The 19161-nt window shown below is 41.1% G+C and overlaps 1 protein-coding gene across 4 annotated transcripts in view; it reads left to right on the forward strand.

Annotated features, from left to right (window-relative positions):
* The window catches only part of NFKBIZ (nuclear factor of kappa light polypeptide gene enhancer in B-cells inhibitor, zeta), a 37845-nt gene extending 19175 nt beyond the window's left edge, over positions 1–18670 (forward strand). The window contains exons 1-13 of one of the 4 annotated variants that reach the window (XM_006868628.1): positions 7789–8186; positions 10323–10462; positions 11504–11534; positions 11631–11734; positions 11836–11979; positions 12346–12611; positions 13277–13382; positions 13968–14114; positions 14300–14363; positions 14643–14812; positions 15661–15771; positions 15866–16033; positions 18465–18670. In XM_006868628.1, the coding sequence (XP_006868690.1) occupies positions 7901–8186; positions 10323–10462; positions 11504–11534; positions 11631–11734; positions 11836–11979; positions 12346–12611; positions 13277–13382; positions 13968–14114; positions 14300–14363; positions 14643–14812; positions 15661–15771; positions 15866–16033; positions 18465–18518 (1791 nt within the window). In that variant the 5' untranslated portion in view covers positions 7789–7900 and the 3' untranslated portion in view covers positions 18519–18670. Of the gene's footprint in view, positions 1–7788; positions 8187–10322; positions 10463–11503; positions 11535–11630; positions 11735–11835; positions 12612–13276; positions 13383–13967; positions 14115–14299; positions 14364–14642; positions 14813–15660; positions 15772–15865; positions 16034–18464 lie in introns of those variants that run through there. The other 3 variants (XM_006868625.1, XM_006868626.1, XM_006868627.1) reach the window with 3 other exon arrangements.
* The last annotated feature ends 491 nt before the right edge of the window (positions 18671–19161 follow it).

A 19161-nucleotide genomic window follows, 5' to 3' on the forward strand; every position in this document is an offset into this window, starting at 1 on the left:
TGGGAAGGAGAATCAAACTTAAACTAGCCCAAGACAGATTTCTGTAAAGCCGAGGTCAGACATGCCTCCAGCCTCCAACCTTCATTACCCTAGTCTGACATCAACCATCCCTCCCACAGCACTCTCTGCTTCACATCTGGATTTGGTAGTACATTGCAATGGCCACAAAGAACTCATAACAATACTCACAATTCTGGGGTTTATTAGGGAAGTGAACAGGGTACAATTCAGGATCAGAAACAATTCAGGATACAGCGAACGGTTCTTTCAGTCAGGAAAGACTGTTGTTACTATAGGCATGCCTCACTCTTGTCTTTAGCCTCTCAACCCTATGGCTCCTTGACCTCTGCTCTGCTTGGGCAAATGTTAACAAAGCTCCTTTAGCCAGTAAGTGAATGCCCAAAGGGTACGTTCTGCAAGCCAGAATCTTGCCTGTAGGCACTCAGCTTTACTCAGCCCATGGGCCTAGAACCTGAAACTGCTCCCTCTCCATGCCACCACCGCCTCTGCCTTTTCTGTCTCCACATTTCTAGGTAGGGATCTCACACTCCACTCTTGCTCTTCTTTCCTGATGATCCTGGGATCATCTGTTTCTTCTTCTGAGATGGTACCTTTTAAATATAGCAGAATGGCAAACCTAACAAATTCCATTGTTAGAATCCTGTACCCCTATTTGCATGGCCCCATCTGGTGTAACACTATAGAATAAGCACTGGACTGCTAACTATAAGGTCAGCAGTTCAAACCCACCAGCTGCTCCTCAGAAAACCTATACAGGGTTGCTGTGAGTTGGAACCAACTTGACGCCACTTAACAGCAACAACAAATCCAATCATTTGGTGGGGATTTAGAAGATGTTGTGTAGAACAGAGCTCCTTGTAGAAAAGCTATATCAGGTAAATTCAAGGTATCACAGACAGTTTTGCTGGATATATGAATCTTGGTTGGCAGTTTCATTCAGTACTTTATATATGTCATTCCATTGTTTTCTTGCTTACTCTGAGAAATTAGAGCTTAATTTTATTAGTTCTTTATAGGTAACTTTTAGTTTTTCCTGAGTTGTTCTCAGCATTCTTATCTTTGCTTTTGAAAAGTTTGATTATAATGTCTTAGTGTTTTTCTTTTGGGGTATATCCTGTTTGGAATTTATTTGACTTCTTTTTTTTTTTTAAATTTGATCTTACTTTAATGGTTTCATTTTCCATTTTAACTTTTTTTTTTCTTAAATGATTTATTGTGAATTATGTGACAGTTTACATGGGAGAACATTAGTTTTACATTCATTCTATCGTATATCGTCTCATTGCCATGTTTACAATCCCCTCCATGCAATCCTTCCCCGTGTCCCCCAGGTCTTCAGCACACAGTCGCTCTCCCTCTCTGGGTCTAGAGTCTCCAGCTGCTCCATCACTCCACATCATCATCTCTGGCTCCATTTCAGGCGTCACTGCTTCTCTGGGTAGGGTCCCGCTCTCTGCTCTTCTCCCTTGATGGTCCTAGGGACCTCTGCTCCTAGACTGAAAAGTCAATCACTCCCCTCCTTGCTATAAAACGTCCACCCTTACATTTCCAACCCTCACAGTCAGTCCTGACAACAATTATTCACTATTGTATCACAAGAGACCCGTCTGCATTTCATTGCATCAGCCCTGCCTAGTCAGATTGAATACTACTCACTGGAGATTCCACCTTCCTCCAGGCCCTCTGGGTCTAGGTTCCCTCTTGGAAGCTTGTAAGCCAGTCACTTCTTGCCTTTGTAGCTCCTCCCCCCCCCCATTTTGGGTAGCCAATGTCCAAGTTGCCCATCCCTGTCTACTCTGTGTGTGGAGGGGGTGGGAATGATTCTTGCTGTAAGGACTTGTTCCCTCTTTTGAGCTACTGCTTCCATAGGTGTAGGTTTCATTTGACTTCTTGAATGGCTGTCTTTTTGTCTTTCATAAAGTTAGGGAACAGACAAAAGCAGACATCAACCTGAGATTAACATACATAACACTATCACCTGGTCTCAATCCAGATATAGAAGTATGCAAAGTAAAACAGGCCTATAGGACTGAAATAGAGAACCAGAGACATTGTTACAACAACAAAAGAAACCATAAAGTTAAAAGAGGGAATAATCCAGTTACAGAACTTCCAAATAAGGAGAAAATAAAATACATTTCAAACAAACTAATCAATTAATAATAAAAAACCCCACCTAACTGTAACCCTAAAAAAATGAGACCAAGCTTTACTCTTAATCCTAGCCCAATATTTACCCTGAACACTAACCCTAGTCCTAACCCTAACAATAAACAAGGTTTTAGATTTAGTAGTCTAGGCCCAGTCATAGTCCAAACCCTAACCCTCACTAATTACTCCTACTCACCCCTCTACCCCTAGTGTTATATTCTCTGTATTTTGGTCAATTGTTTGAGGCATTGTAATTACTGGGGCTTTGTAGCATTTTCTGCAGCTAAATCAAGAAATTTCCCCAGCAATAAAATGCTGCTGTAAATAAAAAAAAAAAAAAATTACTTTAGAACAACACCTACAGCATATAATCACTGACTAACCACATTCAAGAAGCTATGATGTGGAAGGAAGAAATCCAAGCTGCACTGAAAATATTAGCAAAAACTAAGCCTCCAGGAATTGACAGAACAATTTAAATGTTTTGAAATTGATGCAGGGTTAGAAGTACTCACTCCTCTATGCCAAGAAATTTGGAAGACAGCTACCTGACCAACCAAATGGAAGAGCTCCATATTTGTGCTAATTCCAAAGAGAACTGACCAAACAATATTAATATCACACAAGTAAAATTTGACTGAGGATAATTTAAAAAATAGTTGAGACCATATAATCGACAGGGAGCTGCCAGAAATTTACGCTGGATTCAGAAGAGCATGTGCTGACATCACATTGATTTTGGCTGAAAATAGAGAATACCAGAAAGATGTTTACTTGTGCTTTAATGATTATGCAAGGGCATTCAACTGTGTGGATCATAACAAACTATGAATAACATTAAGAATGTGAATTTCAGAACACTTAATTGTACTCAAGCTCAAACTTGTTTAAACAGAACAAGGAGATACCTTGTGGTTTAAAATCAGGAAAGGTGTGTGTTCAGGTTGGTATCCTTTCACTATACTTACCCAATCTGTATGCTGAATAAAGACTCTGGTAGCGTAGTGGCTATCAATCAGGCTGCTAACCTCAGAGTCAGCATTCGAAACTACCAGCTGTTCCGCGGGAGAAAGATGAGACTTTCTGCCCCCATTAAAGACTTACAGCCTTGGAAACCCTGTACAGGGTTGTTATGAGTTGGAACCGACTCCACGGCACATAACAACAACAACAACTACACCATACGAAGAATGAAGTGGCATCAGGATTAGAGTAAGGGTCATTACTCACCTTGCTTGTTGAAAGGGAAGAGGATTTGAAGCATTTACTGATCAAGATTAAAGACTACAGCCTTTAGTATGGATTATACCTCAATGTAAAGAAAAGGAAAATGATCACAACTGGACCAATAAACACATCATGATAAATAGAAAAAGATTGAAGTTGTTAAGGATTTAATTTTAAACTTGGATCCATAATCAAGGCTTATGGAAGCAGCAATCAAGAAATTCAACGATCCAGGAACAGAGGACCCTAAGACCATCAAGGGAGATGAGCATGAGCAGAATGTGGGACCCTATCTAGAGAAGCAGTGACACCAGAGATGGAGGCAGAGATGATGACATGGAAAGAGGGAGCCGCTGAGGACTCTAGACTCATGGAAAGAGAAAGGTTGTGGCCAGAAGGCAGGCTTGCAGAACTTGCCCTTTGGTTGTTTAAATTATTCTATATTCCTGTGTGTTTTTGTGTACATCCCACCCCCAAAACAAAACAAGAAACAGAGGGAATAGAAGCAAATACTGTTGAATGATGAAGCATGGAGGGGATTGTAATCATTGCAATGAAACAAAATACGATAGGGATAGGATGAGTAAAACTGATGTTCTCCCATGTAAACTATCACTTAATTCACAATAAAAACTTAAAAAAACAAAAGGAATCAAATGATATTGTATTATACAAATCTACTGTAGAAGACCTATTGAAAGTGCTAAAAACAAAGATGTTACTTTGAGGACTAAGGTGTTCCTGACCCAAGCCATGGTATTTTCAATCACCTCATATGCATGTGAAAGCTGGACAATGAATAAGGAAGACTGGAGAAGAATTGATGCACTTACATTATGATATTGGTGAAAATACCATGGACTATGAGATGAACAAACATATCTATACTGAAACTACAACCACAAGGCCACTTAGAAGCAAGGATGGCGAAACTTTGTCTCATGTACTTTGAAAAAGTACATCATGCTTAGTAGAGGGTTGCCATAAAAGAGGAGGACCCCTCAATGAAATGGACGGACACAGTGGCTACAACAATGGATTGAAAATATAACATCAATTGTGAGACTGGCACAGGACTGGGCAGTGTTTTGCTCTGTTGTGCATAGATAGGGTCACTATGAGTTGAAACTGACTTGACAGCACCTAAAAACAACAACCAAGTTCATGGTCTCCTTCCTTTCCTGATTCCTAACAAGTTGCTTCTGCTGGTGTCCTGTCATCCTGTCATCTGAAGCTGGCACCCCTTGTTCTGGTCACAGCCTGACTGGGGTTGCTCATCATCACTCCTTACCTCCAGTGATGCAAGCCTTGTAGATTCTGCCCCATTAACGTAGCCCAGCTCTCCCTTCTTTACATTTGCTTTTCCCTTTCTCACTGAGGTCCGAGGCATTGGGCTGCTAACTGCAAGTTCAGTGGTTCAAACTAGCTGCTCCTTGAGAGAAAGATGCTGCTGTCTGCACCTGTAAAGATTTACAGTCTTGAAAACTATGGTTGACTCTATATTGGGGAGAAAAGAGACCCCGTTTTCAAAGATATAAATATCATACAGACTCTTTATTAAATCATAGCCAAGAGTAAAGAGTCCTGGTGTGGTGCTGTAGGATAAGCACTGGACTTCTAACCTTAAGGTCAGTGGCTCAAACCCATCAGCCATTCCTTGGAAACCTTATATTGGGTCACTATGAATTGGATCCAACTCGACAGCACTTACCAACAACAACAACCAAGAGTCAACACAAGACAATAAAAAAACATTGATCATCTGGGTGAGGGAAATTATAGATACCAGGATGAATTTCCAAAGTTCTGTCTCTACCTGGTGACCTTTTATAGGGCACAGAGAACAAAGGAATCTCCTTTCACAATCGTGAAGGATGGCAGCAGCCATGCGTCACATAAGCATGTACAACAGAACAAAACACTGCCTGGCCCTGTGCCATCTTTTGACCATTCTGATGGGACTCCTGGTGTGGCACTGTAGGAGCAGCACTGGGCTTCAAACCACAAGGTATGCAGTTCAAACTCACCAGCTTCTCCTCGGAAAACCTATACAAGGTTCCTATGAGTTGCAACCACTTTGATGACGCTTAATAACAACAATGGGACTGCAATCTTTTATTGCATTTCTCTCGCTAATTTTTTGTTTCTGTCTTCCTGTATGATTTGCAATATGGCAAATCTGCAGTGGTTGTACTAGACGCCCACATTAGAAAAGAGAAAATAACTAATATGAAAGTTGTTGTTGCTGTTATTAAGTGCTGTCGAGTCAGTTCCAACCCATAGAGATCCTATATAGGGTTTCCGAGGAGTGGATGGTGAGTTTGAACCGCCAACCTTGCAGATCAAACCAACTTTGCAGTCCCGCACATGAACCTGCAGCGCCACACTAGAACTCCATGATACAGACCGCTTCACGAATTGAATTTGTGTCATGAAAGTAGCTTCTATTCAATATTTACAGTAAGAAACAGCATGCAAAAGAGGAGCAACTCCCCGGGCTCAAAAGCTGTCTAGTGTTTTGGGTGAGGGGCTTAAATGGGAGAGTCACAGTACATGTTGCCCCCCCTGGACTTCTGGAAACAATCCCAGGAGATGCAAAGAACTCTTGCACGTAATTCTGAGGGACATTCTGAGGGATACAATAGGTGCTTATCTTCTGCAGTTTGGTCACTTGGCCAAGTGATCTGTAAACATGCTATTAAGTTCACAGCCCACCTAAACAGCACCGTTTTTTATATTCCAAAGCCCCCTTTGCACACTACTTTACTTGCTTGTGGCCTATGAGGTGGTCGGATGGAGGCCTCAGCATGTGCTCTTTGTCTTGCGGGAGGTTTGTTGCCAAGGAGAAGAATTAGACCCTCGATTCATTTACATACGTTTACGTTTGGCTTGACTCTTTAGAAAGACGAAAGGAACCTTAATTGCTCAGTCTATTTTCAAGAACCTGTGTTCCACTATAATAAATGCTGTGGATTGAAGTCCCACCAGTCCTGTAGGGCTTGTCTCAAAGGTTGCATTTTCTGCAAAGATTTTCCTGAGACCTTTTCCTTCCCTTCACCAGTTGTCCGTCCTTCTTTGGGAGGCTACTGAACTTTGTACCCTTCATAATATTTAATCATAGGCGTTTTAGTATAGCATGTGTGTACTTAATTTATCTTTACCCCAAGATGTTGTTAGATGCATTGGAGTGTGTTCCAGCTTATAGAGACTCCATGTACAACAGAACAAAACACTGCCCAGCAGCCCTTGCACCATCTCCGCAATTGTTATGTTAAGAGTCCATTGTTGAAATCTCTGTGTCAATCCATCTTGTTGAGGGACCTAATTAATCTTTCACCTTTTTCTCTTGCACTCCCCTAGCATGTTTTTTTTTGACAAGTGTTGGGACTTCAGTAAAACAGTTATATAAATTCGTTGGAAAAAGGTACTTAATATGTTTTTAATTGCCGTGGAATTGGTTCCGACTCAGAGCGACCCTGTAAAGTGTTTCTGGAGTGGTTGGTGGGTTTGAACTGCTGACCTTATAGTTTGGACTCCAGTGCTTACCCCACAGCACCAAACAGGTGAACAAAAGTGCTGCTGGCTTATCAGATGCAACGTAGTTATGTAGAATAAAAAAATTATATGTATACACAAACATACGTATGTATATCAGTTTACTAAGTTGGCTTTGTGCTACTATTGAAGGATACTGGAGGCGGATATTGCTTTTAATTCCGGCGCTGTGAAAAATAAAAAGTTGTTGCTCAGGTACTTAAGGATACAAAAATGATTTAAATACTTCTTGCAACTTGGGATTGGGTAGGGCACTGGCAAATGTTGTAAAAGTTAAGTGTAAAGCGGCTCCAAGGATTTGAAAGCGACGCACCCGAAAGAACCTTCCAGAAATGCCTTAACTGGGATGAGCAAGAAGTTCGATGCGCCAGGGAGGGCAGAGGGGTGCGGGGCGCGCAACTTTCAGGATTTCCTGCTCTCCGAGAACCAGGCCAACCAGTTCCCACAGTCACCTTCCGGCCTCATCTCCGCCTTCTGCAGACCCATAGCCCCAGCGCCCTTCGTCTTTGGGCACCTAGGCCCGATCAGGGCGCGTCGCGGGCAGGGCCAACCCGGGATGCCAGGGCGGCAGGGGCAGGGGGCCGCGTTGGGTCGGGGTTTCCAGGTGAAGGGCAGGAAAACAACCGGTCGGGCAGGGTGGAGACGGACTGGCGGGCAGGGTGAGGGTGGAGGGCACATTGCCTCATCCTGTACATTTTTACTGGAAACTAGCGCATCCGGAGGAGGTGCCGGGAGGCGGTTCTGGCTCCACCAATGGCCGGGCCCGGTGCGGGAGGTCGGCTGGCGCCGTAGTCTCCTCCCACGCCTCGCAGGCCAGTTAAATACTCAGCAGCGCTGGGCGGCGCCCGTCCCGGAACCGAGCGCCTCAGCTACAGCCGGAGGTCACTGTGCCCAGCGATCCGGTGGCGCAATTGTCTAGGAGTTTTCGCGCGTAGCGCCCGAGAGCATGATTGTGGATAAACTACTGGACGACAGCCGCGGCGGAGAGGGGCTGCTGGACGCGGCCGGCGACTGTGGCCTCATGACCAGTCCGCTTAACCTGGCCTATTTCTACAGCGCGTCGCCACCGGCCGCGGCGCCAGGTACCTGCGACGCCAGCTGCTCATCTTCTGGGCCCTCGGCACCCGGCTCGCCCGGCTCCGACTCCTCGGACTTCTCCGCTTCATCTGTGTCCTCTTGCGGGGCAGTCGAGTCGCGGCCGAGAGGCGGCTCCCGCGCGGAGCGGCTGCAAGGTACTCGAGTTAGCAATTCCCATGAAGTTATTAACACCTGGGAGGGGAGGGCCCCCAGATATGAACAAATTTGACTTCGATCTCTTGTAAGCGCCTTTGTTAGCCACCAACATAATCAAATTAGCCAACGATTAAGTGACTACTGGATGCCCTGCCCAGTGTTGGGGCGATTGACCGCCTATGAAATTCAACCGTCTTCATAGCTTTGAAAGATTAGTTCTGATTTCTGGAGGGGCATGAACCACATTCGCTCTTTCTCTTACGGTGATGATTTTGTTGTTTTGTGTGTGGTTCTTTAAAAAAAAAAACCAAACAAAAAAACCCAACAAGCTACAATACATATACTGTGGTAAGGTTTTAGGTCTGTTGTGCTTAATTTTCTACTTGTGACTATTTTAATGTAAGGCCAATTGCAGGGCAAAAGGGGTTGGGTTCTGTTTATTTCTTCAAGTTGTGGGAATAATAATAATAAAAAAAACTTTGTTAAGTAAAGCAACTGCTACAATCTAGAGGTAGTCTGAAGCTGGACTAGGAAACGAACTCCGGTTATACCTCTTAGCTGTGGTATGTTTGCGAGTTTAGGAAGGAAGGCAGCAGGCTCTGCTCTTATTTTTGTTCTTTGCACTTTAAAATGGTTAAGACTATCTAGCAAAAAAAGGCACGATGTTCCCTGTCTTTGATTTTGAATTGCTTAATTTTCTTTTTGTAACAATGAACTTAGTTTCATAATTGGGGCAAACAGCAGGATGGCACTGTGAGTAGACTGAAGAATGTCTTGATCTCTAGCTTTATTCAAAACAAGGTCTTTTCCAGATGCTCCCCACAGCTCGGCTCCATGCGTCTGCTTTGATCGTCTTTTAATTTTTAGCAAGTTGTCTTTCATGAGTGAATTATTTTAAAAGCCACTTGATTATGTGAAGTGTTCACTATATGTTAAATGTGTACATATGCCAATTGGTAGTGTCTAAAAGAATTTTAATAAAACGTGTGAGTGTGTGTACCTGTTTTTAGAATCTTTTCTCCCACATTTGGCATTCATGTGGCTGGAACTATTCTGCTTAGTTCCTAGATTTACCACATAGCGGTAGGGGATTTCTGAAATAGAATTTTTCTCTCTGTGATGTGATGTTAAACGATTTACTCTGTCATTCCAGAGAAATTCTGTTCGTTTCTGGCGCCTCTAAACTAAACTCTATCTTTGAGCTGTTTATTTTATATATTTATAATGCATGTGTATTTAGATGTTGTATTATTACTTGTCCCATCTTTTTTCTACCTTTAATGAAGTGACTAGATTATTCATTTCCTGACCTTTTGCATGTTTACTTTGTGATCAACTCAAACCCCAGGAGACTGTGACATAATAGTGGTCAGAAGTGGAATGCTGTGCTGCTCATGCTGTATTTTAAAGTATATTTCAAAGTTTCAATGTGAAACAAGTACATTATTTCCTTTTTACTTTGGTCTGTGCTAGAAATTCCACAGTCAAGGGGAAATCCTGTGTGTGTGTGTGTGTGTGTGTGTGTGTGTGTGAGAGAGACAGTGTACTTAGGGGTGGTGAATTTAAGCAGTTTTCTTAGCAAAGATGAACTGAGAAATCATGAGAAAACAAATCAAAGACATTGTTCATTGTTAGGCTTTGGTACATTGAGATATTAGGGGAAGTTTGTTTTATGCTTTTCGTGAATGGAATGAACAGATTTAAATTTCTGGGCATTATGTCTTTGGTGGTATTGAAAGCTAAAATGTCTTATTTATCCCTTGCTCTCTCCCCAAGGCTTCTCTAATGAAAGATCTGTGAAAGGATGGCAAAATCTGTGATTCTGCTTTAATGGGTAGTTACGGCTGACAAACAGCAAAGTTTGATTTGGATTTATCAGTTGCCCCCTGGGACCCCTGACCACATTTTTGTGAATGTGAATTCCTCAACGATTCTAGTGGGGAAAGTTTCAGACAACATAGAACCTTTGATTAGGGCCTGGGACAGACAATGAAAGTTGGAAAGGCTTTTTGCAGTCTGGGTGAAGACTTTTATTCATTAGCCAGCTATGCTTTTTGGGATTATAAAGATTTGTGCTTGTGAAGAGATTGATTTAATTGGGATAATTTTTTTTTTTTTTTCCTCTCTTTGATCAGTTGAACCCCATATGGGGGTTGGAAGGCAGCAGAGAGGACCTTTTCAAGGCGTTCGTGTGAAAAATTCGGTGAAGGAACTCCTGTTGCATATCCGAAGCCATAAACAGAAGACTTCAAGCCAGGCTGTGGATGATTTTAAGGTGGTACCTTGTGTGTGTGTGTGTGTGTGTGTGTGTGTGTGAGAAGGGGGTAGATTTGGGAGATTAGTCTATTGGGGTTATTCTTATCTAGTTAGTCACTTTCCTAAACCGCATGACCCATAGGACAGAGGCCATATTTGTCTTCTTGTCTCCCCTATTCTTATGAGCCCAGTGCTAGAAACCTAGTAGGTGTACAAGAGAAATTGAGTAAATGAAGGCAAGTTAGTTACCCACTGTTGTTGAGTTGATTCTGGCTCACGGCCACTCTACAGGACAGAGTAGAACTGCTCCCTAGAGTGTCCGGAGTTTATAGGAGCTCTGGTGTGGTGCTGTAAGATAAGCACTGGGCTTCTAACTACAAGGTCAACAATTCGAACCCACCAGTCGCTCCTCAGAAACCCTACACCGTGAGTAGGCACTTGACCAACAAAGTACAATCTTTATGGAAATAGACTGCTTCATCTTTCTTCCATGGAGTGACTGGTGGGTTCAAACTGCGGATCTTTGTTAGCAGCTGAGTGTTTAACTACTGAGTGAGTCACCAGGGCTCCTTGAAGACAAGTTACCAAAAAACATTAAACAATACAAAAAAACTCCTCTGCCATCAAGTTGATTCCAATTCAGAGCTACCCTGTAGGGTTTCCAAGACTGTAAATCTTTATCTGAGTAGACAGCCTCATTTTTCTTCCTCAGTTTGAACTGCTGACCTTGAAGTTAGCAGTCCAGTGCTTATCCTATAGCATTACCAGCACTCAAAGGAAGTAAGGAGAATTTAATTGAAATGGAACATTTCTGCCAGAAAGGGAAAACTCAAATGGCCCTGTTATTTTCATCTTGACCTGTGTTGAGCTACGGTGAAAGTGAAAATGGGGAAGTTGTAAGTTAGGATGAAAATAAAGGTAGAAAAATAATATTGATAGAAGAACTATATCAAAGATTTATCGTGAGCTATAAAGGATGATAGAGATAAGTCTATTCATTAATGTATAGTAAGCTGGAAGCCATTTTATATACACTAAACTGGAACCTTTCTTCTTATAGACACAAGGTGTGAACACAGAGCAATTCACAGGTAGGAGTTATTTCTATTTATAAAATCATTTAATGTGATTATGGGTAAATTTTTTTAAATAAACAAACAGATCCTACGTTCCTTTTTTGGGTACAGAACTGAAGAACACAGCGCCATCTAGTGGAAAAAGGAAAGGTCCTGACTCATTGCCTGATGGCGCAGCCTGCAAAAGGTCCACTCTGTTGCATTCCCATCTTTTGGTAAGTATCTCATGATTTCTCTCTGAAAAACCTTCTGAAATTTTTCCTGGGTTAATTTTAGAAGGAAGTGAGTGTGCAACTTGATTTTTCTTCTTTTTCAGACACCACCCCAAACACCAACACCAGGGGAGAGCATGGAAGATGCTCATCACAATGAACCCAAACATGACAGCAGTGCCGATCTGCTTCAGAACATCATCAACATCAAGAATGAATGCAGCCCTGTTTCCCTGAACACAGTCCAAGTTAGCTGGATGAGCCCTGTGGTCCCTCAGAGTTCTCCCAGAGAGCAGTGTCAGGACTTTCATGGAGGGCAGGTCTTCTCTCCACCTCAGAAATACCAGCCGTTTCCAGTCAGTGGCTCCCCACAAATGGTGGATCAGGCTTCCTTGTACCAGTACTCGCCACAGAACCAGAGTGTGCAGCAACAGCAACAACACATTTATAGCCACAACCTAAATCTGGAATATAGTCCTTATTCCAGAAATCAGTCCCCCAACTATGAACCACATCTCTTTGATGGTCAGGAACCTCAGTTCTGCCCAAACCAAAGTTTTGCATCTCTTCTAAGTAGTCACAGGGAATCTGAGAATATTGCTGTTCCCATTCAGACCCCTCCTACTATCCAACAACAAAATGATGCCCACCTGCAGAACTTTAGTATGATGCCCAATAGTGCCTGTGAGGCTATGGCGGGGCACAGTACAGGCTCTCCCCCTTTAAACACCTCATTGTCATTCCACAACATCACCGGAAGTTCAATGAACACCACACAGTTAGGAAAGTCATTTTTTCAGTGGCAAGTAGAGCAGGAAGAAAGCAAGTTGGCAAATATTTCTCATGACCAGTTTCTTTCAAAGGATGCAGATGGTGACACGTAAGTATTCTCTAATGTACCTAATTTGATAAACCACTTTTGTTTTCTTATAAGTGTTTCTCAAATGTATACTAAGTTAGTCAGTGGTTGGTTTATTAATAGAATTTGTAGGTAGAAACTGCTACTCAAGTTTCTACTCTTATAAAAACTTTAAGAAAAGGTTTTTAATCTGTTTACCTTCCTGGATGAACAAATTTATCTTTTAGATTGATAATAAATATATTTCTATTCTATGGGTAATTGGTTTTGGAAGATCATAGATTTTGTTTGTAGAGCAGGAATGATTATATTGCAATTAAATTGTATGAGTAGATTGAATTTTGATCTGCTGTTGGTATCTTTCTTTGTGGCCTTGGATAAGTTATTTAACCTCACTCACTGTGCCTTAGTTTCTAGACCTATAAAATAATACTTCCCTCATGGTTTTAATGAGTGTCAAAAATAATTGATTAAAATGATCAGTGTGGTGCTAGGCATTCTTAGTATTTCTAGACACTGAAATTCTGTTGCAATTCAGATGTATCCAACTAGCAGAGAGGACAAATTATGCTCTGTAATGTTTCATTTGAGTGCATATCAAAAAAGGGCTAAAGGTCTTTCTTTTTTAAAATTGAACGTGTTGAAATCAAAAGGAATTTACCTCTTCTCCCGTCTGTGTTCTCCAGGTTCCTCCATATTGCTGTTGCCCAAGGACGAAGGGCACTTGCCTATGTCCTTGCAAGAAAGATGAACGCACTTCACATGCTGGATATTAAAGAGCACAATGGACAGGTGAGGATCTTGACAAGAGTCTGAAATGGCAAAGATTATTCATGTTGAAGAAGCTTTGGTGGCGTAGTGGCTACGACTCAGGCTGCTAACCTCAAGGCAAGGTCAGCAGTTCAAAATTACCAGCTGTTTCGCGGAAGAAAGATGAGGCGTTCTGCTCCCATAAAGATTTGTAGCCTCGGAAACCCTGTGCAGGGTCATTTTGAGTCAGAATTGTCTCTGTGGTACTTAACAACAACATTCATGTTGAAGAGGAATGGTGGCCAGTCTCATGCTTATGTGTAGACCATTTCAGAGCTAAGGACCAAGAGAGTTTAGTTAATATTAACTTTGAGATGTTGACTCTTTGCCAGCATTAGCCTTGAAGTTATTAATGTTAACTTTGTAGTTATTTGACCAAAGACTGAGTATAATAAAACCACACCCTGAACTTAGTTTAGTTTCCTTGTTTTATGGTATTTGATTGCATATAGTAGGGTATATTTTCTCTGTGTGGGTTTTCCCCATGTCTGAATTTAGGTTCATATTCCTTGTTACGATAGTGGAACGTATTTTTAAAAATATGTTTTTCTCTCTGAATGTCCGCAGAGTGCATTTCAGGTGGCTGTGGCTGCCAATCAGCACCTCATTGTACAGGATCTGGTGAACCTTGGGGCCCAGGTGAACACCACAGACTGTTGGGGAAGAACACCTCTGCATGTCTGTGCCGAGAAGGGTCACTCCCAGGTGCTTCAGGTAAGAGACCACAAGTGAAGCTCCTGTCATAGTCCACAGTGTTAGGGCTTGGATCTTAGAAGTTGGGTGGACACTGTTGTGATCATTTGTTTTGGGTTGGCTTAGTAATTTCTTGGGGTACAAATAAGATAAGTATTTGTGTAACTAGACTTTTGCTAACAGAGGACTATTTAAAAATGTTGTAGGCAATTCAGAAGGGAGCTGTGAGGAGCAATCAGTTTGTGGATCTTGAGGCAACCAACTACGAAGGTAACTACTAAATTTTTATGACACAGAATAATTTAGAGAGTGACCCAGGAGCTCAATTACTAAGTATCATACTAATAGGAAGGGGTGCAACCAATGTAGAAACATTCTCTAAATAAAATTAGCACTATGTTCCAATGAAGGTGCTATTCAGATTATGTCACTAGTTCTTGGATAGTCTGTTAACAGGTCGGGTTAGAGCGCCATCCTCAAAGTTGGCATTTATAGAGTAACAAAGACTTGATGGGATGTTTGACCATGCTTCATTGTGCTTTTTTCTAGGCCTAACTTCTCTTCACTGTGCAGTTGTGGCCCACAATACTGTGGTGCATGAACTCCAGCGGAACCAAGAACCCCATTCACCTGAAGTTCAGGAGCTTTTACTGAAGAATAAGAGTCTAGTTGACACCATTAAGTGTCTGATTCAAATGGGAGCAGCAGTGGAAGCTAAGGTAAGTAAACGCACAGAAGTGATTTGAAATGGGCTAGGAGAAAAACTTGATGAAGCAAAAAATGTTTATACCTAGCCGAGTGTGGGTGAAAAAATGTTTTCTATTCTTTTAAAAAAAATAATGGAGTGAGTAGCTTAGACTTTAAAAGTTGACCTCATCTCCTTTCTTGATCTGTTTGTAACTTGTGGATTATCCATATCCAGATGGTCATGTAGTTCTGAAATCAGTTAGTCTTTGTTTGAAAGGAATAGAGAAGTTTGGGATTGATACTGTCATTTTGACTTCCATTGTCATACACTGACAGTAATCCTTTTTTAAAATAAGGCTTTTTAAGCAGAAAAATATTTCATTCTTTTGAAATTGAGGACTTATTCATTGAATACCTCCTATATATGTAAGGCATTGGGGTTAGATATTTTTGGGGAAACTGACTAAACCAGTTGGGCAGTTTGCTAACTTACTGTCTGATAGAAGAGGTGAGTGTTTCAGTTAAATACAATGGTACAGGATCAACACCAAGTCTGGAAACAGGCGAATACATAATAAACGGTTTGTTGACATTACATGATTTGATAAAACAGTATTGTCTGTATTCCTACATTTTTTATGTACAGTATTGTCTGTATACAAGGTAGATTATGATCTGAGGCTCATGGGTAAATTAACAGGAAGTTTAAGGAGGAATGAAAGAGATACCATCTAGTAGCTTGGGAACTAGGAAGTCTAAAAGAAAAAGGAGCATTCAGAGTCTGCAGCGCTGAGTCAGAGCTTTGGGAGGCTGGGCAAAAAGAATATTTTGAGGCATGGTGTCTGAATGTTCATTTTTTTCTCACCTTGCTTTTGACAAGGATCGTAAAAGTGGACGCACAGCCCTGCATTTGGCAGCCGAAGAAGCAAATCTGGAACTCATTCGCCTCTTTTTGGAGCTGCCCAGTTGCCTATCCTTTGTGAATGCAAAGGTAATGACCTTCTTTACACCTTCCTAAAGCTTTTGGATGCTTTTCATGAGAGTGCGCCTTCCTGATGGGTGTTATTTCATCTCTTTGTCTTTAGGCTTACAATGGAAATACCGCCCTCCATGTTGCTGCCAGCCTGCAGTATCGGGTGACACAGTTGGATGCAGTCCGCCTGCTGATGAGGAAGGGAGCAGATCCGAGTACTCGGAACTTGGAGAATGAACAGCCAGTGCATTTGGTTCCTGATGGCCCTGTGGGAGAACAGGTGAGGGCAGATACACCTTTAGGTACTCTTGTCTGAAACATCAGCGGAGATGAGGTTGTGTAACTGGAGCTCTTAAGGTGGCTCAGTCAGTGTTCACGTCTCACAAATTAATTGCTTTGTCAAAGGAATTCCAGAGCTTATTTTTAGATCCAAAATGGTCAGGGGTCAGCAGCTAGTCTGTTCTTTCTTGATAAAGACTAGGTTTGAGAGTCAGAATGGCCTGGAGTTTGGAAGCTGATGAAAGAAAATCTTTGTTTTGAACGTAATGTAATGGTTTTCAAAAAGGATTATTGTATGAAATGTGTCAGTATCTGTAGCATTCAGAAGGGTCCCAGGCACATTGTAAGTGCTCAGTAAACATCAGCAGTTAAAAATATTTCTAATGGATACCAAACAAGAACAGGCGAGATTTTTGTTAATTTCTGTGTTTCTGAAGGTAGAAATATTTTATGGTTTAAACAGAATTCTGCTGAAGTTGTCAAATGTTAGATGTTATCATTGGAGGTTGAATAGTTTTATATGAGTGAAGTTTCTACATGTCTTGTTGTTATTAAGTGTCGTTGAGTCAGTTCTGACTCACAGTGAACCTGCATAGGTTCCCAAGGAGTGGCAGGTAGGTTTGAACCTTTGACCTTACAGTTAGCAGTTCAGTGCTCAATCTACCACACCAGGGTTTCATAACTTAGTGCCATTTAAACAGAAATACCACAAGTGGGTGGCTTTAAAGAACAAACATTTATTTTCTTACAGTTCAGGAGGCTAGAAGTTTGAATTTGGAGCCCTGACTTTAAGGCATTCTCCTTTTCTGTCAGCTGTGAGGGAACTTTCTTACCTCATCTTCTGTAAGCCTGGCATTCCACGGGTCCATGGCAGTCTTCATTTGGCACCTGTGTTCCTCCCATTGGTACTGGCTTGCTTCTGAATGTTCTGTTTCTTGTAATTCAGTGATTAGGCTTAGGACACACTCTATGTGCAGAGAGTCCTGGTGTGGCACTAAAGGATAAGCACTGGATTGCTAACCACAAGGTCAGAGCTTCAAACCCACCAGCCACTTTTAGAAAACACACTATACAGAACTGACTAGACTGCACTTAGTATAAGTTACACCAATATAACATCATTAACGTAACAGAGAAATTAGTCCAAATGGGATTTACATGCACAGGTATAAGGGTTAGATTACAACACACTGTTAGATGCGTAGTTCAACTTGGGCTCATAACAACCCCATGTGACAGAATAGAACTGTCTATAGCTTTTTCTAGGCTGTAATCTTTGTGGAAGTAGATTGACTAGTCTGTCTCCTGCTCCGTAATACTGGATAACAAGAATTTAATCTTTTAAGAACTTAAATATTTTTATTGGGAGTCTCTTCCTGAGGCGAGTGGTGGCTGTAGGTAAGCCATTACATACTTTTGTAATCATAAAGTAAATTATATGGAGTTTAACCTTTTCTTTGACTCATAGTCCTCATCATAATCATAATGTCATGGTAACCTATACTTGTATACCTCTTTATAACTAAAAACAAAAGCAAACTGTACTTGATAAAATACTTCCATGTATATTATGTCACTTAATGGTTATGAAAAGTCCACAGTTTGAAGGTTCACCTGAGAACACTGAGATATTCAGAGAGATTTCAGAGACAGAAACCAAAATCATTAAATAGTAAATGGCAGAGCCCTAACCCCAGTAGTGGTTTCTACTTCATTGCTTCTTGTGTGTTCTCACAGTTTTCTCAGGGACTGTTGTGAGGGTGGAGGGCTGCTTGACCTCTTCACTAATTTTAACTAAGTGCAGTATAAATTAAATAGCAAGGCTCTAAACAAAAGCCTGGGGCTTTCCTGTGATCCATAAAGCTAATGTGCAGGTGCTTTGGTACTTGGATAGCCCGACAACTATTTGATTAGAAAGATAAACAGAATTTACTTGTGTAAATTCTGTAAAAAAAATCTTCAGATAATTTTTAAGGAAGTTGCTTTACTTTATTATACTCGAAAGATTATAACAAGAGATCTGTAATAAGCTTTAAAAAGAGTTGTTAATAATCTGTTATGTTGCCTTAAACCCAAATCTGACTCATAGCAACCCTGTAGGACAGAGTTTAACTAACTGCCCCATAAGATTTCCAAGACTAAATCCTTTATCAAAGCAGACTGACCTGCTATATTATTCTTCTGTGGAGTGACTGGTGGGTTTGAACTGTTGACCTCTCAGTAGCTAAGCACTTAACGAGTGAGCAACCAATGCCCCTTTAAGTTGCCTTAAAACCTTGAAAAAGACTGTTGCATATTTCATCCTATACTTGCAAGTCAGTAGGATTGACACAGAGTTTATATACAAGGAAGGAATGCAACTCTGAAGGAACTTTGGTACTTTTGTCTATAAAAAAAATAAACCCTGTAAATTGTATGTATTTCTATTCCAGATCCGACGGATCCTGAAGGGAAAGTCCATTCAGCAGAGAGCCCCACCATATTAGCTCCACTGACTTGGAGCCTGGTCGGCAACACTCACTGTCAGTTAGGCAGTCCTAATATATCTGTACATAGACCATTTGCCCTGTATTGGCAAATGTAAGTTGTTTCTATGAAACAAACATATTTAGTTCACTATTATATAGTGGGTTATTTTAAAAGAAAAGAAGAAAAATGTCTAATTCCTTTTGACAGATTTGACTATTTCATACCCAGGTATCTGGAATCTAGACATCTGAATTTAATCTGAATGGTGAAATTGACTTTAATTATTAAACAATAGCTTTTAGGTAGGAAAAGACTGATATATATGGTTATGTTGTTGTTGTTGTTAAGTGCCATCGAGTCGGGTCCGACCCATATTATAGCTATTGATTATGTAGCTATTGCAAGTGTAAAGCAGGTAAATGATAAACATTACTTTAAGAAAAACGAATGGATTTGAAAGGTTAAAACAATATTGTTTATGTCTAAATTATGTTTCTATATAAATAGCATGTTGAGGCTTCTTGTAGCCTGATGTAATACCTGCTAGTTACCATTGATGCTGGAAAGTTTCTAATCAGTGGACTATTTCATAGGTATCCTTAGTTAAAATTAGTTTTTTTGGTAAGCTGTATATAATTGTTATCTTTCTTTAAAAGTAAA

This window comes from Chrysochloris asiatica, unplaced genomic scaffold (genome assembly GCF_000296735.1).
Source record: "Chrysochloris asiatica unplaced genomic scaffold, ChrAsi1.0 scaffold00120, whole genome shotgun sequence".
Lineage (NCBI taxonomy): Eukaryota > Metazoa > Chordata > Mammalia > Afrosoricida > Chrysochloridae > Chrysochloris > Chrysochloris asiatica.